At 41.4% G+C, this 26,970-nt stretch overlaps 1 protein-coding gene across 4 annotated transcripts in view; it reads right to left on the bottom strand.

Moving 5' to 3' along the window:
* Window positions 1–26,089, bottom strand: part of LOC141128315 (uncharacterized) — a 162,043-nt gene extending 135,954 nt beyond the window's left edge. For 2 of the 4 annotated variants that reach the window (XM_073615528.1, XM_073615530.1), the window contains exons 1-2: window positions 25,896–26,089; window positions 7,524–7,674 (exon numbers count right to left, since the gene is read on the bottom strand). In XM_073615528.1, the coding sequence (XP_073471629.1) occupies window positions 7,524–7,598 (75 nt within the window). In that variant the 5' untranslated portion in view covers window positions 7,599–7,674; window positions 25,896–26,089. Of the gene's footprint in view, window positions 1–7,523; window positions 7,675–8,268; window positions 8,402–25,895 lie in introns of those variants that run through there. The other 2 variants (XM_073615531.1, XM_073615529.1) reach the window with 2 other exon arrangements.
* Between the last annotated feature and the right edge of the window lie 881 nt (window positions 26,090–26,970).

The raw sequence follows: 26,970 nt of genomic DNA, 5'->3' as shown, positions 1-26,970 counted from the left end.
GATAGACAACCCCACAACGTCCTGAATACTTTCAACCGCTACCACCGTTCGAAAACAACAAAAAGAACAGTGAGTACCACCTCAGCTACAACACTAATCCCATCAAATGAACACTAAAATCCTAACTTTAAATGCCAACGGGCTCAATCACCCAGCTAAGAGGGCCTCACTATGGCAAACAGCCAAAACACATTCCTGTCAAATTTTGTGTGTACAAGAAACACACTTTAAGACCGATGCAGCACCTACCTGCACACACAAAGACTTTCCACACATTTTCACTGTATCAGGACCAAAGAAAAAATGAGGAGTCTTTATGGCAATACACCACTCAGTCAACTTCCAACTTCAAAATAGCATCTCTGATACCAGTGGGATATATTTTGATCTGCACAACTGACAACTCTCCTATCACCCTAGTAACAATATATCCCCCGAACAACCGTCAGGTCTACTTTCTGAATAAAGTCCTGAAGAAAATCTGCCAGCCACAGAAAGGCTCACTGATCATCTGCAGGGATTTCAATATAGTCCCAGACGAACTGATAGACACATCCAACCCCAGATCCAGGCGAAACTCCACCATGGGAAAGTTCATCAAGGACAATGACCTCTACGATGTGTGGCAATGCCACCACCCTGGAGAACAAGAGTATACATACCACTCTCCAGTACACAATACCTACACTCATATTGATTATATTTTGACTGACAAATGGATGTTGCAACGGGTTGGTGAGTCTGACATTGCGCCCATAACCTGGATAGACCATGCCCCTGCAAGCATAACAATTTCAAATTCAAAACCACAACCAGCACATAAAATATGGAGAAAGAAATGCCCAAATTCTAAAAACGCCCCTATATATTATATCCCTACAGCAACAGATAGAAGAATTCTTCCATCACAACGTGGGCTCGGTGTCAGACTCAGCAACCCTTTGGAGTGCACATAAGGCGTTCAACAGGGGGGTGCTCATACAATTGGGCGCTCAAGCAAAAAAGAGGAGGACGCAGCAAATTGACCAACTTACTAAAGACATCAAATTACTAGGTTCCCAAAACCAATCACATCCCTCTCAGAAATTGAAAAGTAAACTCATGACCCTAAGACAAGAGTTTAGAGAGATATTACTAGATACATTTGAAAAACAACACCGCAAACTGAAAGATAGATATAACACTAGCAATAAAGCAGGCAAAGCCATGGCAATGCGAATCCATGGACATCACATTAAATCTAAGATCCCATATATGTGCCATCCCAGCACTAAAGAAAAACTACAACATCCCCAGGCGATAGCTAATGCCTTCAGCTGTTACTACAGCAAACTGTACAACATCAAAGATGAACCCCAGAACACGCAGCCTACACCTGAGATGATAAACCTATTTCTTGAGGGGATTAAACTTCCCTCACTTACTCCTATCCAACTTGCCGAACTTAACACCCCCTTCACAATAACTGAGATTACAAAAACTATCGACTCCCTACCAAACTGTAAATCCCCCGGTATTAGATGGTCTATTAGGAGAATATTATAAATTACTCAGAGATACTCTAGCCCCACAACTATGCCAACTATTCAATGATGCTGCCTCCTCCTCAACATTTCCAGCAGAAATTCTAAAGGCCCTAGTCAAAATACTACCAAAACCTGGTAAAGAACCTAATGTACCCCTGAATTTCCACCTGATCTCACTACTAAACATAGATATTAAACTAGCTTTGTTCAAGAAATTTATCATCAAATGTGTCATTATTTGTTTGTTTTACTGTATTACATTTCAGTTCTTATTATCCTGTTATGTTATTACTCTGTATGTTAGCTGACACCCTTTTGATGCTAATGATAGCAATACCTATTACATTCATGTTATGTCAGTGCATAATTTGTTCAAAACCCAATAAAAATTTATTGAACGAAAAGAATAAAAATATATAATTAATAAGAAATTAAATAAAAATAAAAATAGAATAAAAGTAAATATTAAATACCAGGGGCTTAATTTAAAGGGGGCATGATCTTGGTATTGGTATAGGTGGGTGGGAACTATCCTGTATGAGCAGTAATTTTGAGAGATAAAAGTAAGTGTTCTCAAAAGGGTGGGAACTATCCTGTATGAGCAGTAATTTTGAGTGATAAAGTAAGTATTCTCAAAAGGGGAAATGAAAATTGCCCAAATTTGGTCATGTGGCCATTATTGGTCAGTGAACTCCATCCCTTTGCTTACATGGCTATGGTTTCCTGGTTAGTAAATTAATAGGGCAGAGTGATTTTGTTGGTTGCTTATGAGGTGGCAGGTGTTGGCAGCCACCACTTCCTTAGCAACCATTGATGGATAGGAAGCTGTCCTATATAGTTTTGATAGAAATACAGATACTGTAAATCATGTTCGCTCTCTGCTAAATAGGCTAAAAATCTAGCATTTGGACAAAAGCCTGTTTAGCCAAAGTTTGATTTAACCTTGAGCCTGGACCAACAACATAAGTTCATCTCCAATCAGGATAAAGAGAAGAAGTGTCCAGGCAAACCACATACAGCTGTAGAGTACTATCTCTGTGTCAGAGGTCTGTATATTATTTGGCAACTTCAGCTGGAGGGGCAGGGCAAGACAAATTAATTTCAATCATTTTACTTTCAAGATCCAGTTATTCTTTACATTTTCATGAAAACATTGTCTGGTTAAGCTGCACTAAAGAATGGAAACCCCTGAATTTCATTGCATTGCCCACTTATCAACTACATACAGGGATAAGCTTAAAACAACTACTGTTTTGTAGATGGATTAACAAAATATAGGATCTTGGGAAGTTATGGAATGATGCGACAAATCTAATGTAAATGGTTCATCAAGAGAAGCTGCCTTCAGCTTGGAGGAAACTGCTTTTATATGCTTAACCCTTAACCGCTTGCGGACCATATACAGTACATATATGGTGGCTGCCCTGTAGCTTCCCTGTGCAGAATCACATACCTGTACGTGATCCTGCACCTCCGGGTCTGGGGCGCGCACATGCGCTGCCGGGGATACCCGTTCCTGCTGTGTTTGGACACAGTGGGAACCAATCAGCGGGTCCGATGGACTCAATGTCCGTCGGGACCCGCCAATCATTCCGGAGAGAATCGTTCCACAGATCGCCATTTTATGAGAAGGGAAGGTAGTGATCCTGTGTTTCTGCTAAGCAGGAACATGGATCTCTGCTTTTCCACAGTACAACCAAATCTTACACAGTTGGCAAGCACTCCCTAGGAACACATTTAACCCATTGATTGCCCCTGATCTTAATCCCTTCCCTGCCAGTGTCATTACAGTGACATTGCCTAGTTTTAGCACTGATCACTGTATTAGTGTCACCGGTCCCCAAAAAAGTGTTAAAGGTGTCACAAAGTATCCAATTTGTGTGCCACAATGTTGCAGTCCTGCTATAAGTTGCTGATTACCGCCATATTACTAGTAAAAAATTCCATAAATAAATCCCATAGTTTTTAGATGCTATAACTTTTGCGCAAATCATTCAATATACGCTTATTGGGATTTTTTACCAAAAATATGTAGCAGAATACATATTAGGCTAAATTGATGAAGAAATTAGATTTTTAAATTTTTTTTTATTGGATATGTTTTATAGCAGAAAGTAAAAAATATATTGTTTTTTTTTTTTGTCTTATATTGTTTACGCAAAAAATAAACACCACAGAGGTGATATAATACCACCAAAAGAAAGCTCTATTTGTGGGAAAAAAGGACATTTTTTTTTTCGGTACAGTGTCGCACAGTGCAATTGTCAGGTAAACTAACGCAGTGCCGTATTGCAAAACATGGCCTGGTCATGAAGGGGGGTTAAACCTTCCGGAGCTGAAGTGGTTAAAGAATAACTTGATTCAAAAAGTTTTTCTCCAGTTTTTGAAGAGTGGAGAAGGACTAGAACCTTCCCCACTCTAGACTGGAACTATTTGACTTTTTTTCAGGTGACTGTCCAGGGAAATCTAAAATGCTACAGTTGTCAAGAAAACAGGAACAGAAGAGAAAGCTCACTGTTCTCATAATAACAGTCAAAGGCATTCTTAACCCCCACTCCTGTTGAGTGTCAGGGAACACACATAAAAAACCTCAGGAAACTATTAATTATTCCCTTCTTTAACAGAACTAGATAAAAATTTTCATGGACCTCTACTATAAAGTAAGACCCCTTCCACACGGGGTGGATCCATTTGGCGGAGTCCGCCAGCTCAGCAGGAGATCGCTCCGTTGATCTCCACTGAGCCGGCGGATGACTGGTCCGTCTCTGCTCACTGAGCGGGGAGGGGCCTGTCGGAGCGGCGCTGATTTCTATGGGGAGATCGGACGAAAACGGACAGCATGTCTGTTTTCATCAGATCTCATCCAATCTGATCCCTCAGACGGATGGCTGAATGTATCGCCATACGTCTGATTTTAGCAGATCAGATGGCAGACGGACGTCAGTGGACACATCTCCGTTGACATCCGCTGCCTGCCCATAGGAGTCAATGGATGGCCCACTCGGATCCGCCTGAAAAAGAGACAGGCGAATACCGAGCGGGCTTGTCATGTGAAAGGGGCCGTAATCTAAACGCTAGCTGGATAAAATGTAATCGTTTAAGGCAGACGTTGAGTCATTTTTTCAACTTTTAATCTATTAAATCTTCTGCCCTTGTTGTTTTAACTTTGGATAGTAAAACATTTTTTTTTTGCCAGTAAATACCTTATACAGCCCACTTCCTGCTTCTTGTCTGGTCATTAGCCTAGGCTTATGACATCATGCACAGCTCTCTCCTCGCTCTTGTGGGAGTTTGCCATAGAGTCATTAGGGAGTCATAAGAGGGCCAATGAGAGCTGCAGGGGTGTCTCTGAGTGTCTGTGTAAATCCAGGAAGAGAACAGACAGCAACTTCAGCTGCCCACAGTTAAATTGGCTGCAACCAGGCTTAGTGGAGGGAGATTTCTGCAGCATATTTAGCAAGTACAGAATCACAGTATATATAAAATAATATGCAAAGTGGTTGGAGGCAAGCTTCAGAATGACAAAGATGTTTTTATTACAAATTATGTGAGCAGACTGCAGTTCCTCTTTAATCAATTGCCATGCTTTTTTTTTAGAAATAACCGTTTTCACACCTTTTTCAACATTTTTACGTCTCAGTGCTCCAGCCTCTTTAAGCTACTTTCTATTTGTCCTGTCAATGATGGAATATGAATGCACACTGAGTGGCAGTACTGGTGCTTGTACACTCCAGTGGAAGCTCACGTGACAAGGTGACTATGCAAGAGAACAATTGGGAGACAGGGACAGAGAGTTGTCACAGCATAACAGCAAGCGCCTGAAGAAGGACCTTCATGGCAGGATTACAAGGTATTATGTGAATGAAATCTATAGCTTTAAAAATATTGAAAAGGACTTTTTAATTTACATTAAAATGGTAAACATTATACAAGGATATCCCTCGCGATTTTGAAACTACCAGTCACAATGGGGGGGGATGGCCCTTCCTGATCTCCGCTCCTATTTTATGGCCTTGCAATTAGCCTTTTTGCACTGGCGACTTCTTCAGCAGAAACCAAATGCCACTACCTTGTTGCTGTTGCTACTTCACAAGAAACTCTGCAGAATATGCTCTATAGGAAAGGGATTCCGGGGAGGAAAATAGGATCGGTTATGGCACTACCTGGTAAAATATTTCACTTGTGCTCCGAATGGCGGAAGGATACACCCTTTGGATGTACCTGATGGACAAAAGACCTGGGCCCGCTATGGTATTAAGTACCTACACCAAATCGGTTGTCCACTTTTGACCAATTGAGAGAGCAATTTGAAATACCCAAAACTTGGCTTTTCCGATATTCGCAGTTGAGACATGCAGCGAAAGCTCAGTTTGGGGGGGATACAATTCTGGCCAGAACACGGACTTGGAGAAGGTTCTGATTGATCCGGATCCATCTAAGCAAATCTCTCGATACTATGGGGCAGTGGGTCCAGGGATAAATATGCTAAGGACTAGGACCAAGGAGAGATGGGGGATGATTGTCCCGGAGTTGTCGGAAGAACAGTGGCAGGAGGTTCTGGACACATATTTGATGTCGGTTATCTTCTCTACGGACAAAATGATTCAGTTTCGGTATCTTCATCAACAGTATTATACTCTAGCTAGGCTCTACCGAATGCAAAGAAAGGACACTGCAATATGTCACAAATGTATGGAGGAGGAAGGCACTTTCATACACATGGTATGGGAGTGCAAAAAGGTAAGACCACTGTGGTCACAGGTAACTGAATTTATCTCTGATAAGTTTGCCCTGCCTAACATTTGCTCTCCCCTACAATGCCTCCTGGGGGTCTTTGATCAGGAGGAGATTAATACTTGCACTAAATTGTTCCTTAGGATTCTATACTTTGAGGTGAGGAAACTCATTGCCAGATGCTGGATTCAAGATGAACAGTTGACTTTAGGAATGTGGATAAAAATAGTAAATGCGGATGTGATGATGTATAAGATGACCTATAAAGCTAGAGGAGCTCCCAAGAAGTTTAGGAAGGTATGGTTTAGATGGGTGGACTCTGAAAATACACTGGGGGAGGAAGGATCACCGAGTACTAGATAGTAGGAATTTTTCTTTTGCTCTCAAATAAAACTGATAGGAGGATAGGAAACTTTCTCCTCTTACGATAGCAGGATATGGATTCTTATATTTATTGCACGGAACACTGAATGCAGACATCTCAAGGGGGGGGGGGGGGTTCTCTCTTATCTGGTTGGGATATATGGGGGAGGTTTTTTCACCCTCCGAGGGTGGGATGCCTGGTCTGTTGTCTCTCCCAGGTAGGGTATTGGGTGGGAGTTGGGAGGGGGGGGTGGTGTTTTAGTGTTATGTGAGGTTATCTTTTGTTTCGTTAACATAAAATAAAAAATGCACATATACTATAACAGTGGACTGGGGTTGGAAATCCACACAGCATATGGTGGGAAGATGGATAATTGCAATGGTAATGTAATGAATATGCACTTTCAGTTTGCTAGCTGCCGCTGTAATCCTGTCTACTGTGATGTATGCTCCTTTTTTTGTGTTATGTGCACAATAAAATTCTTTAAAAAAAAAAAACATTATACAAGATTTTTCTACTTGGGTTTACATCTACAGCACTTTAAGCTTCACCTGAATGTATAGGGTAATGCCCCTGAATGCAAGCCTAAACAAATGTCATTTCTACGGATAGCAAGTTATTTTAATGGTTTAAGTTAAATAGGCTCAAATTCCTCATGCAGTCCTTGGAAATTTACCAGATCAATTCAAACCAAGCTTTGTTTGTTGTATGCTATCAGTAACTGTATATAATGTTATCTACACTATACCAATACACAAAGGTTATAAGGATTACCTGTCAGACTCACAAGATAACATTCTTAAAGTTATGGTCATCAATATTTATTCTGTGTGAGTAATGAATAAAAGTCTCAGAAAAGTTATAGAACATAAAGAATACAGAATAACACTGAAACTAACCCATGCCATGCTACAGAGGCTGAGGATCTTGCAGAAAGCCTTGCTTAGTATGGACAGGAGATGGAAGATGCCCATCTTTATGGGTGATCAGTTTGCCGTTACGCAGGATCATCCAGGCCACCAGGACCAACAGGAGCTCCTCATATTAGCACTATAAAGATATAACAGCCTAGTGTCAGCCATAAATAGCCCTAACATAATTGCAAAATACATGAAAGTTGCACAGTAAATACAATAACTATTCATAAATAACAATAATTATAGCAATAATAATAATTTATATATTTTAAAAAAACATTCAAAATGAGAACCCTTTCCTGTTGGAGTTTACAATTTTGAAGGTGAAGAAAGAGGGGTACAAACAGTAAAAGAACCAGCAGCGGTTGTATTGTAGGGAGCAGTATAGTGAAAGAAAAGATCATGAATTATGTCACGTCTCTGAAAAAGCTGGAGGTGTCTTGCTTAGCAGTTTTGCATTTTTGACAGCTGTTGATATTGCGATTCACAGTCTAAGAGCAGTTTACCATGTGCATGACAAGTGAGAAAACTATTTCCTTAAGGTGTGATTGTATAGGCATACAGTATGTAACCCTTAAGTATTGATTTGCGAAATCAGAACAGTTTGGCTAAATATGATATAACTCCACAATAAATAAAATAATGATTCCATTGCCAATAATGATTACTAAACATGCATTGTGAGCTACAAACATCCCAGTACATAAGAATTCTATGTAGCACATACCTGTGTATGTTTGTTGCTGGTCTTCCCTGCGGTTATGTGATAACACATGCAGTATAGCAGTGTTGCTTTAACACTTAGAGTAGTCCCTAATGCTTCTCAAGCTGCCGCTAAACAAATCCTTTGTAAGGAAATGTGTTTTTACCAGTCTTTATGTAAGCTGCTTAAAAGAGGTAGTACCAAGCACTGCAGGATTGTACAAAGAATTTTCTATAAGCTTTATGTTTTTTTTAATCAGTGGAAACCTTGTGAGCTGCTAAAATTAATAAGTACAATGAAAACTAGTGAAAAATAAAATAAATAAAAAATAAAATAAAATAAAAAAATTAAAATAAAAGTGACAGCTGCCAGCACTCCCCACACTTCCCTAAATGTGACAATACAAAATGTGCGGCGCTAAGACCAAACAGTGAATAACAAGATGAAATGACTGTAAAAAAATATATATATATATATATATTGAACAAATCTACTAAAAAAAATATTAAATAAATTAATATAATAAATTAATAATAAATATATCTTACAAAACAAATCCAAAAACGTGCAAATAACATTCAATTATTTATAATGTCCAAAATAAAGTGCAAATGTTCCGTGTGCTGCACAATATCCTTAATATATATGCTGAATCAGATTCTTTAACAGTCCATCATAAAACCATAGATAAAAGTGATGATGGTGCGCACACAACCCCTCCACCATGTGATGTACCCTTACCTTAAGGGCTTTGTATAAAAACCTGTAGTAAATGTTAACAGCTTTAAAAGATCCTCCTGTGATTCCTCCTTCCTGTAGTAACTATTTGGCTTAAGCTGCGTACACACGAGCGGAATGTCCAACAGAAAAAGTCAGACAGAAGCTTTTCATCTTCTATTCCGATTGTGTGTATGCCTCATCGGACTTTTTATTCCGAAAATTCTGATGGACCTAGAAATGGAACATGTTCTAAATATTTCCGACAGAACCAATTCCTATTGGGAAAACCGCTCGTCTGTATGCTGTTCCGACGGACCAAAAATGACACACGCTCTGAAGCAAGTACAAGACGGGAGCTATTGGCTTCTGGCTATGGAACTTCCTTTTTCTAGTCACGTCGTACGTGTTGTACGTCACCTCGTACTGGACGGTCTGACTTTGGTGTGACCGTGTGTATGCAAGACCGCTTGAGCGGAATTCCGTCAGAGTTCCGTCGGAGAAACCTTCGGAGTTTATTCCGACGGCAAAACCAGTCGTGTGTACGCGGCATTAGAGTACAAATCAAGAACAACCCCTTCCTCCTGGTTACCAGCAACCTCCTCTCATATATGCCACATGTAGAAACAATAGAGGCTTGCAATAGCGTGATATTGTTTTAAAAAGATTTATTACAACTTAAACTCCACAAGAATTACACTCACATTTCATGATAAAAAACATGCCTTAGTAAACTCATGTGTGGTGGGGTGATAGTGTCACCTGAAGCCGGATCTGCAGCCCCAGTCAGCGGCGTTCACACCATCCTAAACCTGTGCTCCAGAGCACTTCCTGATTCCTTTCATGTCAGCCGATCAAGGAGGAGCTGAAGTAAAAAAAAATTATTTTTTTCTGTCTTTTTTTACACTGTTTGTGTACAGTGTTGCATGACCACACAATTACCAGTTAAAGTAGCGCACTGCTAAATAGCAAAAAATGGCCTGGTCAGGAAGGTGGTAAAACCTTCCAGAGCTCAAGTGCTTAATATATTGCATCTTACTAGTCTGTAGATGTGGTAGTTACATTCATATTTTAGGTTTTTCTTTTACTTTTACCTAGAAATCCTGCAAATAACAAAGGTTCTGCCCTTGGGTGGCTACACTTACCTCTCCAATATATCTATGGATGAAGCAAAGCTTGCCCCAGGCTGAATTTTAAACATGTCTGCCTTTGTTTATCTCGATTACATGAGGGATGGGACATTAGTAGTTTACACTATTTTATCTTTTCATCTAAGTTCAAAGGTACAGTGCATTTCAGGCAAGATCAACAAGTAATTTCTGTACTTTCTGAAAATGTTTTTAGCAGCCCTGCCATATTCAGAAACGCTTCTATTTTTAATTTATTATTGCATGGGGTGATGTAGTCTGTTTTTCTGTAGGTTCTCCTAAACTAAGGTAATGGTTTGCTTCTTCCTGCTGCTGGGGTGTGTCCTTGGCAATAGTGTAGGAGGCGATTATACCCTGAGGTGTGAATAGTTATATTCCCTGCAGCCAACTACTAGGAGGTTTATGGCCTGTGGTGCATTGTCATGGTTATACAGTAATCTTTCTCTGTCAGCTTACCTTCTCCTCATGTGTTCAGACTAATAGGGCGTACACACGGTCGGACTTTCTTCGGACATTCCGACAACAAAATCCATGGATTTTTTCCGACAGATGTTGGCTCAAACTTGTCTTGCATACACACGGTCACACAAAGTTGTCGGAAAATCCGATCATTCTGAACGCGGTGACGTAAAACACGTACGTCGGGACTATAAACGGGGCAGTGGCCAATAGCTTTCATCTCTTTATTTATTCTGAGCATGCCTGGCACTTTGTCCGTCGGATTTGTGTACACACGATCGGAATTTCCGACAACGGATTTTGTTGTCAGAAAATGTTATCTCCTGCTCTCCAACTTTGTGTGTCGGAAAATCCGATGGAAAATGTCCGATGGAGCCCACACACGGTCGGAATTTCCAACAACACGCTCCGATCGGACATTTTCCATCGGAAAATCTGACCGTGTGTACGGGGCATAAGAGGCCAGCCACTCACACCTGGCTGGTTTTATAACCTCTCCTCTAAGCATGGCCCCACCCCAGGCCCTATGGGGAACCCTATATTAACCTGTGCACTGCAAGCCAGCAGTGCTGATCAACCATTGTGTATCCATTGTGTGTTTGGCTTACTGTTCCTGCTTGCCGTGAGCTCTACATTTATTTCTGTTACCGACCTTGGCGTGTTCTCAACTATTCCTGCCTGCTCGTGACCCTGACCTTTGGCGTGTCCCTGACTATCCCTGTCTGTCTGTGACCCTGAACTGTTGGCATGAACTCTGCTGTCCTTGTCTGCTTGTGGCCCCGACCTTGGCTTATTCCCTTACTATCCTTATCCTCCTGTTGCCTACTGTGGGCGTGAGCTGGGGGACCCTGGGGGTCATGACCTGGAGCCAGTTGCAGCCCAGTCAATCCTCACCACTAGAGACTCTGGTGAACACCTGCTGGCTCTTAGACTCCACGCCCTAGGGAATCTTACGCTCTAACCCTGGTGGGATCCGTCTTGGTGTTCCAGCGACCCTGTCTTCCTTACCACCTTGACTCCCATCCGCAGCAGTCAGCCGTAGGGTCCACTACCTGTGGTGGTGCATCTGTCACCTAGCCTCAAGGTGACCTGACATGCATTCAGAAGGAGACTAAGTATTGGCGGAACTTTCAGAAAGCTCTAACCTTTCAGGCTCTGTTCTGGGAAGGATGTATACTGTCTATCTGGGCCTCCTAGGCCTGCTGAATTGGGAAGACTAATGCAAGAAGAAAGGCCTGGTTCATTAGTTTGCAGAGGGAAGTTAGATATCAAGAGAATTCTGGAGGACTGGGCACAGAATGCTACCAGTAGACCCCGCAGGAATCCTGAACTGCTAATATTGCTTCTCTTGGCTTAAAGGCACATAAAACCAGTCCATGAGAGGGGCTGAAATCTTTTATTCATTTGAGCCTGTCATGTAAAGAACCTTTTTTGAAGCTGGTGGGTATCCTGTAAACTAGCTTCTCATTGTGCAAAGATTGACAGAGTTGAGGTCCATTATTCGATAGCTGCTGGATGGTCAGTGAAAAATTTAGATTAGACCTCCTTATAAGGGCCACAGTAGTCATCTTGAAAACTCTGGTGCAGAGTACAGGGATGGGAATCCCTGAGAGATAAAAGAAGTCGGTGGGTGATTCAAACAACTGGAATCAATTCATATTGAAATGTCTGTGTTGAGTGGATTAAAGCTAAAATCTCTATAGCTTTGGTCACATCACTTACCTGTAATAAAAAAATGCTGTCCCACTTGTGCAGACAGCTGGACTGAAGAAAACTTCACTGTAGGGATGCCTGTCCTCTTCCTGCCCCTGAACCTCAGACACTGCAATGGTTAACAGCTTCAGCTCTTCAGGCGGAACAGAGGTACAGATGGTCTGATGGAGACACGCTGCAACCCCCCTGCCCCCCCCCCCCTCCTCTTTTTCCATTGAGAAAAGTTTTTTCATTGATTACATTGCTTGTAACATGATCTGTGATTGGTGAAGACTCTGATCAGTCACAGGATTCACTTCCCCATTCACAGATCGTGTTACAAGCAATGTAATCAATGAAGGAACTTTTCTCAATGGAGGAGGAGGAAGGACAGGGTGTGTCCCTGTCAGACCATCTGTATTGCTGTTCTGCCTAAAGACCTGAAGCTGTTAACCATTGCAGTGCCAGAGGCTCAGGGACAGGAGGACGGGCATCCCTGCAGTGAAGATTTCTCTACTATCCAGCTGTCTGCGCAATGTGGGACAGATTTTAATATAGGTAAATGGTGTGACTAAAGATGTAGGGATTCTTTTCATAGTTCAACTTTTAGCTGGATGTCTGCTCCGGCCTGAGCAGACATCCAGTTTCTCGGTGCTAAAAACTATCCAAGACATATCCACCGAGCCAATACCAGTTATTTATTACGTACCCCTTTGAGCCATCTACTGAGCCATTATCAGGACCCGCCCTCGGCCTCAGTGGAGCTCCAGGTTTTTAAACCTTTTTATGCCCTCTTTTTGGGCTTTTCTTCCTTTTTTGAAGAAAATACCACTCACCTACATCTATACGTAAAAAATTCTTTACTGTTACGCATGAAGTAACAGCACTGATAATATGATAATGAACTTCCATCTACCGTAATCAGGAATATGCTGGATAGACAGACAATGTCAGTGCCTTTGTTTTTAGCTGTTCTGGAATGCCAAGTCAGCCTACACAGTGTTAATAATTTTCTGTAAACCTATATCCACCCCCGAGGAAGGAGGCTAGGTAACTCCGAAACGCGTCAGTGCAAAGAATATTGGTATCAACATTGTATCTGTGTATAAGTACATCACTCGCATTCCTTATAATTGTTATATTTTTGCTTGATGTTTTTACTATGTTTTCAAATCAATAAATTACTGTTTATACTATACATACTCCCGCTACACTCTTTTACATGTGCCTTTAAAATCCACCAATAGGGGAATTCCTTTTTAATACTACCCAAGGTTGGTCTGAAAGGGCCTTACCCAAAGCAATGTCATTTTTAACCTCTTCCCACCCGCCAGCCGTCAAATGACGGTTGGGTGGCTCTCGGTCTGGGTAGACGTCATATGACAGCCCTCCAGAATGACCACTCTTGCGTGCCCCCAGGGGCACATTGTGGCCGCGCCGCGTTGCTAGGACATGACGCAACCCCGATCTGCATAAAGAGCCGCGGCTCTTTAACCATGTGATCGGCTGTGTCCAATCTCAGCCGGTCACGTGTAAACACAGAGATGCCGGTAATCTGCGCTCCTCGCCTCACACTGACAGAGTGTGAGGAGAGGAGAGCTGATCAGTGGCATCTCCTCACAGAGGACATGTAGGGATGTAATCAGGGCACTGATTATCAGTGCCCTGATTACAATAACGTGCCAGAAATGCCAGCAATGCCACTGCCAGCAATCAGTGCCAAGCAGTGCCCACAACTGGCACAATCAGTGCCCACAAGTGCCAGCAATCAGTGCCCATCTGTGATGCCAGTCAGTGCTGGCTATCAGTGCTGCCCATCAATGCCCACCACTGGTGCCCATCAATGCTCATCACTGCTGCCCATCAATGCCACCCATCAATGCCCATCAGTGCCCATCCAAGCCACCTATTCGTGCCCACCAGTGCCGTCTATCTGTGCCCAGTGCCCACCAGTGCCACCCATCAGTGCCGCCTATCAGTGCTCATCAGTGCTACCTATCAGTGGCCATAAGTGCGGCATATTCATGCCTCCTCATCAGTGCCACCTAATCAGTGCCCATAAGTGCCACCTCATCAATGCCCATAAGTGCCACCTCATCAGTACCCATCAGTGCTGTCTCATCAGCGCCCATCAATGCTGCCCCATCAGCATCCATCAGTGAAGGAGAAAAATTACTTATTTACAAAATTTACTGACAGAAACTAAGAAATACTTTCTTTTTTTTCCACAATTTTTTTTTTAGGAAAAAATAAAAAACCCAGGAGTGATTAAATACCACCAAAAGAAAGCACTATTTGTGTGAATAAAATGATAAAAAATTCACATGGTTACAGTGTAGCATGACCGCGCAATTGTCATTCAAAGTGTGACAGTGCTGAAAGCTGAAAAATGGCCTGGGCAGGAAGGGGGTGTAAGTGCCTTGTATTGAGGTGGTTAAGTATATGCGAGTGTCCACGTACAAACTTTTTTATTTGGTAATGCTGAAGAAACAGTGCTGAAGAGACAGCAATGCATCCCTATCAATTAACTGAGTATTTAATACTGTCTGGTCAAGGGTCTCAACTGAATATCCCTTGCTAATGAATCTATCCGTTAAAACCGCAGCCTGTGTTTCAAAATCTTGAGTTTTACTACAATTACGTCCTAAACGTATATATTGACTTTTGGGAACTGAATCTAACCAGGACTTATGATGACAACTGTCCCTGGGAATAAAGGAATTTCTATCAGTTGGTTTGAAGTAGGTAGAGGTCAAAAGTCTTCCCCTTCTGCCAAAATCTTAAGATCTGAGAAATGTATTGAGTGTTGGTAAGCCTCATATTTGAATTCAACCCCCTATCATTAATACTGAGGGATTCCATAAAGGTTCCCAGAGATTCACGGAAACCATTCCAAAGGAAGAGGACGTCATCAATGTACCTAGCCCATAGGACCAACTCAGGTCTATCTTGGGCATAGATGACATCCTCCTCCCATTTTTCCGTAAATAGATTGGCTAGGCTGGGGGCAAATTTAGCCCCTATCGCCACACCCCTATTTTAAAGAAAAAGTTCCTTATTGAACCAAAAGTAATTAAATGTTGCAGCAAACTTTAATAACTCCATAATGAATGTTCGTTGTTGGGAGGGTAACATTGAATCTCTCTCCAAATAGTATCCCAGCAAGGAAATTCCCCAGTGATGTGGAATAATAGTATAAAGGGATGTGACGTCGGCAGTTACAAGCCAAACTCCCTCTCCATAAGCACAATTCTTTGATAGGTTAATCGTCTACTATCCTTAATCTAGGAAGGGAGAGTCCTAACAAGAGTCCTAACAAGAGGCTAAAGGTCCACGTACTTCCCTACTCGTGATGTAATGGAATCTATTCTACTCATGATAGGGTGACCGGGTGAGTGAACAGGGTCTTTGTAAATTTTTAGAAGGTAGTAGATAATGGTGGTATGGGGAGCCATCGGGACTAAAAAGGCTTTTTCTTTTTTATTTAGTATATCTAAAGCATGACCTCTATTAACGATTTTCTCTAATTCCTTTTTGAACATGTAGCAGGGATCAGAACGAAGAGGTGTATAGGTCTCCCGGTTCGCTACTATTTTTTCTAATTCTGTCAAGTAATCGCACATGTCTAGGATTACGATCCCCCCCTTATCCGCTGGTCGAATATTGAGACTCTTTTGTAAACACAATTGGTCAAACCTTCCTGTAACTCTTTTGACTGTTAACATTTTTGAATTTCAAATTGTCCATATCTCTAAGAAGGACATCCCTAAAGACTTTTAATGAAGGGGCTAGTCCCCCAGGGGGATTGAACAATGATGCATTAGAGAGTCTTGAATGTTGGATATCATTAGAAACATTTCTAATATCCCCAATGGGATTACATAATAGATAGCGTTTGACGTTCAGTTATCTTGTAAGCCTATGTACACTATCTCACAAAAGTGAGTACACCCCTCACATTTTTGTAAATATTTTATTCTATCTTTTCATGTGGCAACACTGAAGAAATGACACTTTGCTACAATGTAAAGTAGTGAGTTTACAGCTTGTATAACAGTGTAAATTTGCTGTCCCCTCAAAATAACTCAACACACAGCCATTAATGTCTAAATCGCTGGCAACCCCTAAGTGAAAATGTCCAAATTGGGCCCAATTAGCCATTTTCCCTCCCCAGTGTCATGTGACTGGTTAGTGTTACAAGGTCTTAGGTGTAAATGGGAAGCAGGTGTGTTAAATTTAGTGTTATCTCTCTCACTCTCTCATACTGGTCACTGTAAGTTCAACATGGTACCTCATGGCAAAGAACTCTATGAGGATCTGAAGAAAAGAATTGTTGCTCTACATAAAGATGGCCTAGGCTATAGGAAGATTGCCATGACCCTGAAACTGAGCTGCAGCATGGTGGCCAAGACCATACAGTGGTTTAACAGGACAGGTTCCACTCAGAACGGGCCTCGCCATGGTCGACCAAAGAAGTTGAGTGCACGTGCTCAGCGTCATATCCATGTCTTTGGGAAATAGGCCTATGAGTGCTGCCATCATTGCTGCAGAGGTTGAAGGGATGGGGGGTCAGCCTGTCAGTGCTCAGACCATATGCCACACACTGCAACAAATTGGTCTGCATGGCTGTTGTTCCAGAAGGAAGCCTCTTCTAAAGATGATGCACAAGAAAGTCCGCAAACAGTTTGCTGAAGACAAGTAGACTAAGGACATGGATTACTGGAACCATGTCCTGTTGTCTGATGAGACCAAGATAAACTTATTTGGTTCAGATGGTGTCAAGCGTGTGTGGCAGCAACTAGGTGAGGAGTACAAAAACAAGTGCGTCTTGCTTACAGTCAAGCATGGTGGGGGAGTTTCATGGTCTGGGGCTGCATGAGTGCTGCTGGCACTGGGGAGCTACAGTTGATTGAGGGAACCATGAATGCCAACATGTACTGTGACATACTGAAGCAGATACCCTTCCCTTTGGATACTGGGCTGCAGGGCAGTATTCCAACATGATAACGACCCCATACACACCTCCAAGATGACCATTGCCTTGCTAAAGAAGCCGAGGGTAAAGGTGATGGACTGGCCAAGCATGTCTCCAGACCTAAACCCTATTGAGCATCTGTGGGGCATCCTCATATGGAAGGTGGAGAAACACAATGTCTATAACATCCACCAGCTCTGTGATGTCGTCATGGAGGAGTGAAAGAGGACTCCAGTGGCAACCTGTGAAGCTCTGGTGAACTCCATGCCCAAGAGGGTTAAGGCAGTGCTGGAAAATAATGGTGGCCACACAAAATATTGACACTTTGGGCCCAATTTGGACATTTTCACTTAGGGGTGTACTCACTTTTGTTGCCAGCAGTTTAGACATTAATGGCTGTGTGTTGAGTTATTTTGAGGGGACAGCAAATTTACACTGTTATACAAGCTGTACACTCATTCCTTTACATTGTAGCAAAGTGTCATTTCTTCAGTGTTTTCACATGAAAAAATAGAATAAAATATTTACAAAAAATGTGAGGGGTGTACGCACTTTTGTGAGATACTGTATATCCATATAAGTCTGGAACTTGTTAAGTTTTTTGGAGGGGCGAACTTTAAACCCTTATCTAAAATTGCTGTAAGGACCATTCGACTGAGATTATATATGCCCTCCCGAATTATTCCTTTTTTGTCTTTGATCCCCCTCCCCCCTCTGACTCCTCTCTTTGTTCTATTGGATGGGACTGTCCCTGTCTGGATCTGGGAAAACCCCAATGTTGGGAATACCCTGATTGTACTGTTGATGTGGGGAATTCCACGGTGGCCTTCCACCTTTAGGTTGTTGAGGATGATACCATCCTGGCTTATCCACTCTGGCTCCCCTTTGTGGAGTGTTGTAATGCTGAGGGGGATAGCCACCAGATCTATCCCCTCTATTTCTTCTCTGAGGGGAATAATAGTTTGCTAATAATCCCTATCTTGTAATGGGTAAAACCTGTTATTGATAGGTGCAGTGTAATGGTAATATTGATCATCACCCTGTGTTCACCTTGGAGGACCACTATGAGAATGATTATCCTGTTGGTATCCCTGATTTTGTCTCCAATTGTTCAATTTTAGATTTTTTTGTCCTAGGAAATGGAGATCTGTATTGAGTGCCCTTAAGAGGAGGTCCTGATGGGCGGGGTCATGGTGTGGTGGTCCGATAGGATGGCCTTCTAGGGGCCAGGGGCCACTGATTAGGAATGTTAGGAGGTTTAGTGCGATAACCCTCCATCTGATTAGGACCATACGTCGCTCCCTGAGGAGGAGGGACAGTGTCCATAACTTGTGTTGATTCACTTTGAGCGATCAGAATTTTGTTCTGCCAATCAAAGACGATACCCTGTTTTATAATCACCTACATCCCTATTAAACTTCTTCCTTTTCGTATTCTTCTGTTCATTTTCCTCCTTCTCCAATAATTTTTTAAGATTAGTGGATCTTTCCTTGTATTCATTATCATCTCTATGGGGAGATAACTCATCCTTAATAAGCGTAATCTCTCCATCGAGGCAAACTAATTTACTTTCTTCCTTAGGATTCAAAATTAAAGAAAAAAACCCTGCCTCATTGAAGTACTTGAACCATTCTTCAAGTTCTAATTCCCCCTTTTGGGGACTAATATCCCACCTAAGGCTTCTAGGGACCATAGTGTCGGCCACATATTGCTCGAGAAAAGCTATGTCCCATTGTGTGCGAATTTCGGAAATCATGAGATTTTTAAGTCTCATGAATAAACCTCTACTTATATTGGTTGTACTACCATTTGGCCAATACCGGAGATCTCCTCTAGAAGTCTTTAGTGTTTATGTGCCGACTTATGTCATTCTGGAGAGACATTCATTTTTAATAATATTTTTTACCATATCATCTTCTGCCTTTTTTTTATTATTATCTGCCTTATAGCCATTTATGTAAGTACTATGTTCGATACAGTGGATTAATACGCGACACGTCTGTACGGTTTAAATACGATCCCGCAGATAGTGAGAAATGGGAAGGAGGCTTGGTTTTGTTGTATACCATTGCCGTCGCATAAAAAGTGAAGCTTGGTATCCTGAAGTTCTATTTGTAGCATTTGCTCAGTGCATCGCCGGTGCCCCAGGAAGATGTCATGTGTGACGAAACATGTCGGGCGGTGCTACACGCTGATGCCATCACGCCCCATGTGATCCCTGGAGTTCGGGTGTATGCTTTGTCGCTTGCCGGCAGTTGTTTTAATCCAATGCACATTTTCTTTTTATCTCTTGTAAGTAGCCAATCGGCCATTTTTTCAATAAATCCATCCTTACGGTATTACACTATTAGATTTTTTTTTTAGTTTTATATGATTACCCCCTACCCTTGGTTATTTTGGACATCCTGCCGTGAGGGGAGGGAATCACCCCAATATCCCGGAGCTTTGTGGTCATTATAACCCACAGAGGTATTTTGTCTGCCTAATTGACCATCCTAGAGATACAGTGCCTTGAAAAAGTATTCATACCCCTTCAAATTTTCCACATTTTGTCATGTTGCAACCAAAACCCGTAAATGTATTTTATTGAGATTTTATGTGTTAGACCAACACAAAGTGGCACATAATTGTGAAGTGGAAGGAAAATGATAAATGATTTTCAAAATTTTGGCGTGCATTTGTATTCAGCCCCCCTGAGTCAATACTTTGTAGAACCCCCTTTCGCTGCAATTACAGCTGCAAGTCTTTTTGGGGATGTGTCTACCAGCTTTCCACATCTAGAGAGTGAAATTTTAGCCCATTCTTCTTTGCAAAATAGGTCAAGCTCTGTCAGATTGGATGGAGAGCGTCTGTGAACAGCAATTTTCAAGTCTTGCCACAGATTCTCAATTGAATTTAGATCTGGACTTTGACTGGGCCATTCTAAAACATGAACATGCTTTGATCGAAACCATTCCATTGTAGCTCTGGTTGTATGTTTAGGGTCGTTGTCCCGCTGGAAGGTGAACCTCCGCCCCAGTCTAAAGACTTCTGCAGCCTCTAACAAATTTTCTTCTAAGATTGCCCTGTATTTGGCTCCATCCATCTTCCCATCAACTCTGACCAGATTCCCTGCCCCTGCTGAAGAAAAGCCTCCCCACAACATGATGCTGCCACCACCATGTTTCACAGTGGGGACGGTGTGTTCAGGATGATATGCAGTGTTAGCTTTCCGCCACAGATAGCGTTTTGCTTTTAGGCCAAAAAGTTTAATTTTGGTCTCATCTGATCAGAGCACCGTCTTCCACATGTTTGCTGTGTCCCCCACATGGCTTCTCGCAAACGGCAAATGTGACTTCTTATGGGTTTCTTTCAACAATGGGTTCTTGGCACCCTTCCATAAAGGCCAGATTTGTGGAGTGCACAACTAATAGTTGTCCTGTGGACAGATTCTTCCACCTGAGCTGTGGATCTCTGCAGAGTTACCATGGGCCTCTTGGCTGCTTCTCGGATTAATGCTCTCCTTGCCTGGCCTGTTAGTTTAGGTTTGACGGCTATGTCTTGGTAGGTTTGCAGTTGTGCCATACTCTTTCCATTTTTGGATGATGGATTGAACGGTGCTGGGTGAAATGTTCAAAGCTTGGGATATTTTTTTATAACCTAACCCTGCTTTAAACTTCTCCACAACGTTATCCCTGACCTGTCTGGTGTGTTCCTTGGCATTCATGATGCTGTTTGTACAGGGCTTCACAGAACAGCTGTATTTATACTGAGATTAAATTACACACAGGTGGACTCTATTTCCTAATTAGGTGACTTCTGAAGGCAATTGGTTCCATTAGATTTTAGTTTGGGGTATGAGAGTAAAGGGGGCTGAATACAAATGCATGCCACACTTTTCAGATATTTATTTGTACAAAATGTTGAAAACCATGTATCATTTTCCTTACATAAGCAAAAGATTGCCGCTCCAATCTCTCAAATCCGTATCAAGACACCTGCCCTAATGGAACTCACAGGTGTTGGCTCTGCACAAGCTTGTGGAAAGAGAAAAATATCCTGGACGGCCGCACACCATAGAAGACATCTTTATTGATATGAAGAAATAAAATCCAAATGCAGTCACCTCATGTACAGGGAGGAACAGGAAAGATAGCTAACATGTTTCACGCCCCATAAATCATCATTTTCCTTACACTTCACAATTATGTGCCAATTTGTGTTGGTCTATCACATAAAATCCCAATAGAATACATTTACGTTTTTTGGTAGCAACATGAAAAAAATGTCCCAGCCTACCGTGTGTGGTATATCACAGAAAAGTTTAATCAAATCACTTGGTGGTGGAGAATTCATATCTGCTTCTCTTTGGACTTTATTATTTTTAAAGGACTCAGTCACTGTTCTTTTTGGGGTTTTTTTTGCTTTTTTATTTAAACCGATTATGTGCTAAATATCACTTTTGTTGTTTCAAACATATATGATTTGTTTATGGGTTAGTGTGCCACAACACTACAAGCATATTATTTAATATATTTCATAAATACACATTTTGATTAGCGCAATTTTATATATTATGTTTGTTGCTACTTGGATTATATCTCCTAGCTGCAGTCTCTCCCAATCACTTTTTGTTTCACTGTCACCCAAATTAGCTCGGTATATACCTTCTTTTTATGCACTTTAATTCAATGTGACAATGGTAACCCATGACAAATAGATAGGGTGATTCTCTGCAATGGGGACACGGACCGCAGTAAAAACTTGATATCTTATTTATTAGATTCTTTGGAATATGCACATGAATAAAAAAAAAAAATGCAGCCATTTAGTTTTTGCTTTCTAAGAAACTGAATATTTCATGAGAAAATTGTCACCTTTGCCATTCTGAAGCTTTCCTCCAATCACTTTGCATATTATTTTATATATATTGTGACTCTGTACTTGCCAAATATGCTGCAGAAATCTCCCTCCACTAAGTCTAGCTGCATTCATTTTAACTGTGGGCAGCTGAAGCTGCTGCCTGTTCACTTCCCGGATTTACAGACACACATCTCCAGCTCTACAGCTCTCATTGGCCCTCTTATGACTCATCCCCCTCCCTTCCTGGCAAAGAGATCTGTGCATGATGTCATAAGCCTAAACTAATGACCAGCCAAGAAATAGGAAGTGGGCTGTATAAGGTATTTACTGGTAGAAAAAAAATGTTTTACTAGCCAAAGTTTAAAAAACAAGGGCAGAAGATTTAATATATGGAAAGTTGAAAAAATAACTGAAGGTCCGCTTTAAGTAATAGTTAACTACTGTATGTAAAGAAATAGATATTGCACACCCATGTGTCATTTACGCATTTGAGGAAATGGTCAATAGATTACATTTATTGAACACAGTTAAAATAACTTTTACAGCTAAGCAGAATGACGCCTATCTGAATGAGCTTTGTGTTAGAATTGATATGAATTAAAAGTGATAACTGCATAGGGAAAATAGATTAAGGCTAAATGATTAAGAAGCAATGGAGTTATATGTGCCACTGAAATCTGAAAGAAATCTTATACCACCCAATAGAGCAGTCTTTCACAACCTGTCAACTTCTCAGGTCTTGTGAAACCCCAGAAATAATTTTCTGATGCACAGCTTATGAGATATTAGCTTGATTGGAAAGATGTAGCTATATTAATTTAAAAAAAAGCATCAGAAATAAAATTTACATTAACACTAAGGAATCTCTTTGTAAAAAAAAATTGTTGCACAATGTTAGAAGCAGTCATGCGAGTAGAAGAAAATTGCTGGTGTTTTTTTTCTAAGAGGTTAATGCTAGGATTGTCAGCTCCACCTAGTGGCCAAAATGTAGTATAGTGTTCTCATAAAAAAAAACTATATTGCATTTTGGCCACTAGATGGAGATGACGACCCATGGGAAATAATCTAGTAAAAAAAAAGCAAAACATTTTATTCATCTTGCATAAATATTTCTGACATTTCTGCAACAAATGTTTTAACAAACAGACTAAAGGTGCATTGGTGCTCAGTGGAAACACTAAGACCCCTTTTACACTGCCAGCGTTTTTCAGGCGCTACAATGCTAAAAATAGCGCCTGTATAGCGCCTGAAAAAAGCAGTTCCATTCACTCCAGGGTGAAAGCCCAAGGGCTTTTCACACTGGAGCGATGCGCTGGCAGGGTGTCACAAAAAGTCCTGCCAGCGGTGAAGGACAGCTCCTCCACCGCTTCTCCACCGCTGTTCCCCATTGAAATCAATGGGGCAGCGCTGCGATAGCGATGGCAAAATGCCGCTCCAACGGCGTTTTGCGGGCGGATTTAACCCCTTTAAACCGCCCCGCTAGCGGCCGAATAGTACCGCTAAAACGAAGGTAAAGCGGCGCTATTTACCGCCAACGCCCGGGGCAGCTCAGTGTGAAAGCCCTCTTAAGGATCTATTTATTTCAAAAAAATGTCTGCACAAATATCTGAGTATTCGCAAATACATCACAAATTATCCCTAGAATTTCGTAATGTTATATCCTATCATTATATATTATATCCTGTCACCTCCATATTGTGACCATAATGCAGTATTTTCTGATTGAGGTATGTCAGGAAAATACCTCAATATAGCCACTAGATGGAGCTGATGATTATAGAAAATAAGTATATTAGAAAAATTACAGCGATTATTTGAGACACCTGCTCAGACATTTGCACAGTGACATTTTTATAAATATAGTCCTAATGGTGAATTGGTCCTCAGCAGAAACACTAACAGGGCTTCTTCAGTGCTTAGTGGAAAAAGGTTTTTTCCTCTCTTATTGACTTCCTCTATTTCCTATATTTACTCTTCTCATACTCCTGCTCCTTTCTCCATCATTGCTGCCAGCCCTGCTGTGTTGACAAACTGAGATTGTTTCCAATTCCAGCAGTGGAGAGGACTGCCGACACAATCCCTTATGCCCCATCTTGTTCTTCCTCCACTGATCACTGCCTTTTATTTCTTTCTTATGGAGCTTGTATCCTGTGATTACTCCGATTCACAGGAGAAAACACAATTTCTTCTTTTTTGGTATAAAAGTTTTACATAAATAAAAGCTGACCACTGTCAGTGGTAAATGGTTTGTCTCAATCCTCTAACTGCCACTTTTACTGAACAGCTTGGTCTGTTAAAGAAAATTGAAAAATTACAGACTTACTGGGTAGATCACCAGGTGAGAATTAAAGAAAAAAAGTATGTAACCAGCACTTCTAAGAATTGCTAAGCTGCAACATAATAAACTTTTGTTTTTTTTCATTACGGAACTGAACACCGCTGCGTTGTTTTCAATGGAGCCATTCACACAGGTGCATAAACATGTGCTGCTTTCAGATCCGTAGCACAGAATCCAAAAATCTGCCCCTAAGAACACACACTTTACGCACTTACGGGTATAAACGCATGTATGCTTGTTTGTATGTGTGTAAATTACGGTAAGTCTAAGCAAAGGGGAAAATAAACCATTATGTACACATATGCATCTTTATGCGTTTAAACGCAGCTATACATAAGTATTTTACTGATGATTACGCAGGAACTTTTTTCCTAGAAAACACATATGTCATAACATCAGTAAAATTGTTATGGCCATGTGAATGGATCCTTAGAGTGAGAGCAGAGTGGTAGCTAAGCCCACCTCACCTGGCATAACCAAAGCTACTAATTTAGGTGCAAGGGGTGGGCCTAAGCAGCCAATACAGTTGGAACCACATGCCCACTGTTTCCTTGTCCCGATCCTCTCCTCCCATTCTTCTGGGCATCCGGAACACGTAATACTGAAAGCGCCATTGGGTGGATAGGAATCTGCTGGTTGAACCGGCAGAACCCTGGTTGACAAACCCTGCTGTATAGAAACAAGGAAGTCTTAGGCCCAGTTCACAGTAGATGCGGTGCGGGAACCACATGCGATCTGAACAGGAATCGCACTGCTGTAGAATAGTATGTGATTTGAACAGGAATGCAGTGCTGTATGGCTCAAATTGCATCGCGTCCACACCAAAATCGCGCAGGACCCTTTTCTTCTGCCCCAGAATCAGACCACATTGGATGTTCACACCCATGCAATCAAATTCTGCAAATCGCACTGCCTTTTGCAAACAGATTTGGGGGTGTAATTAACATATACACGTTCGCATGAACGGGGTGCGATTTTGATGTAGTGCAGAAACCGCACAGATTTTGCTGCGAATTCCACACCACATCAGTGTGAACAGGGCCTTAAATAATACAAATCTTCATATGTATACAATAGGAAATGAATAGGAGTTCAATAGGAAAATAAATATAGAGAAATAGGCAGATAGGGACAATTGGCAAAACATATAAAGAAAGAGAGATACTATTTGCTGAATACATAAATAAATACATTTTAGATCCTGTAATCAAACAGAGGGCAAGATTAGGATGGTGAAATAAGCATACCTATCTGTATAATCGATGAAGAATGGCCTATTTACTGTGGTCACTGGATTAGATCCAAATCCCCAGCACAATAGACGCTGATACAGCATACAGAATGCATTATAAACCCCCTGTCCATAACTGACATACTTCAAATAACTTATGTAAATAACTCTGATCATGTATTTGTGGGACGACATGATCTCAAATTTATAAGCAATGTGTTAAACGAGATAGAAGCAGAATAGCATTACCCATCACTTGCTGTCAGCGAGACTCATCTATTTTTTTCTCTGCTGCCCTATTATAGCCTCAAAATGTTGCAATGTTCCAGACGTAGCTTGAAAATGATCTTATCGGGGAGAAAGCATGAAAGTGCACAAGCAGTTTCTCTATTATTTCTCTTCTGTTCTCTGTTTACAAGCTTGTTCCCTGTTGCTAGGATGAACCTCTAAGCTAATCACTTCACTCTGAGTACAATGAAATAACTACTGTTTCTCTGACTGAAGATGAAGAATGGACCTTTCTGGCTCATGACACATAATCCTTTACACTCTATTAAATGAATAAAAACATTTGAATTGCAAACTCAAAAACATAAAAGAAAAAGGTTATTTCCTCAATGTCACCAATGCAGTTTTCCAGCCACAGTCAAGAAGTGTTTTTCAAAACTACCAAAGTAGGAAGGATGACATTAAAGAGAAAAATATAGGGGCTGTTATTGAGGACCTCCTTCTGAAAATGCTATTTTTCTGGCTGTTGTGCTGATTTTCTGACTTGAAAACTTTCAGGGTGCAAACTGCAGATTAGCAGACTCGGACTACCCGCTGGAGGATCTCTGTCTACAGCGCTGCTGCTGGCCATCCACCTCACTGGGCATTTTGCCTCTCAGTAACCAATTATTAATCTTACTGCACAATTGCCGCTGCTCGCTTCTTGGCCTGGCTGGACACTTTACTGCACCAACACATGCTGCGGTGCTCGTGTGGCCGGTTGTGGCCCCTGCCTCCCTTCTGTCTGGTCCAGTGTCCAACCTACCTTCCCACCTTGTTTGTTGGGGGATTGGTATCTAGATTCTTTATATGATACCTCCTTTAAGGTTAGTGGCTGTTATATCCTTGTTCGATGTGATATTCCTTGATGAAGCAGTTGAGGACTGCAAAACACGTCGGAAATGATAAGCAGGAGAAACCATTATTCACGCATCTGTATTGATTTTAATATTTGGTGTATGAATGCATTTGTAAAAAAATTTTTATAGTGACTAGGTCTTAGTCTACCATTTATTTTAATGAAATTGAATAAATATAAAAATATGTGCAGTGCCAT

This window comes from Aquarana catesbeiana, linkage group LG02, assembly GCF_042186555.1.
Source record: "Aquarana catesbeiana isolate 2022-GZ linkage group LG02, ASM4218655v1, whole genome shotgun sequence".
NCBI classification, from domain to species: Eukaryota; Metazoa; Chordata; class Amphibia; order Anura; family Ranidae; genus Aquarana; species Aquarana catesbeiana.
Note: the sequence above shows the minus strand (reverse complement) of the source record. Positions and strands in the feature narration are given on the sequence as shown.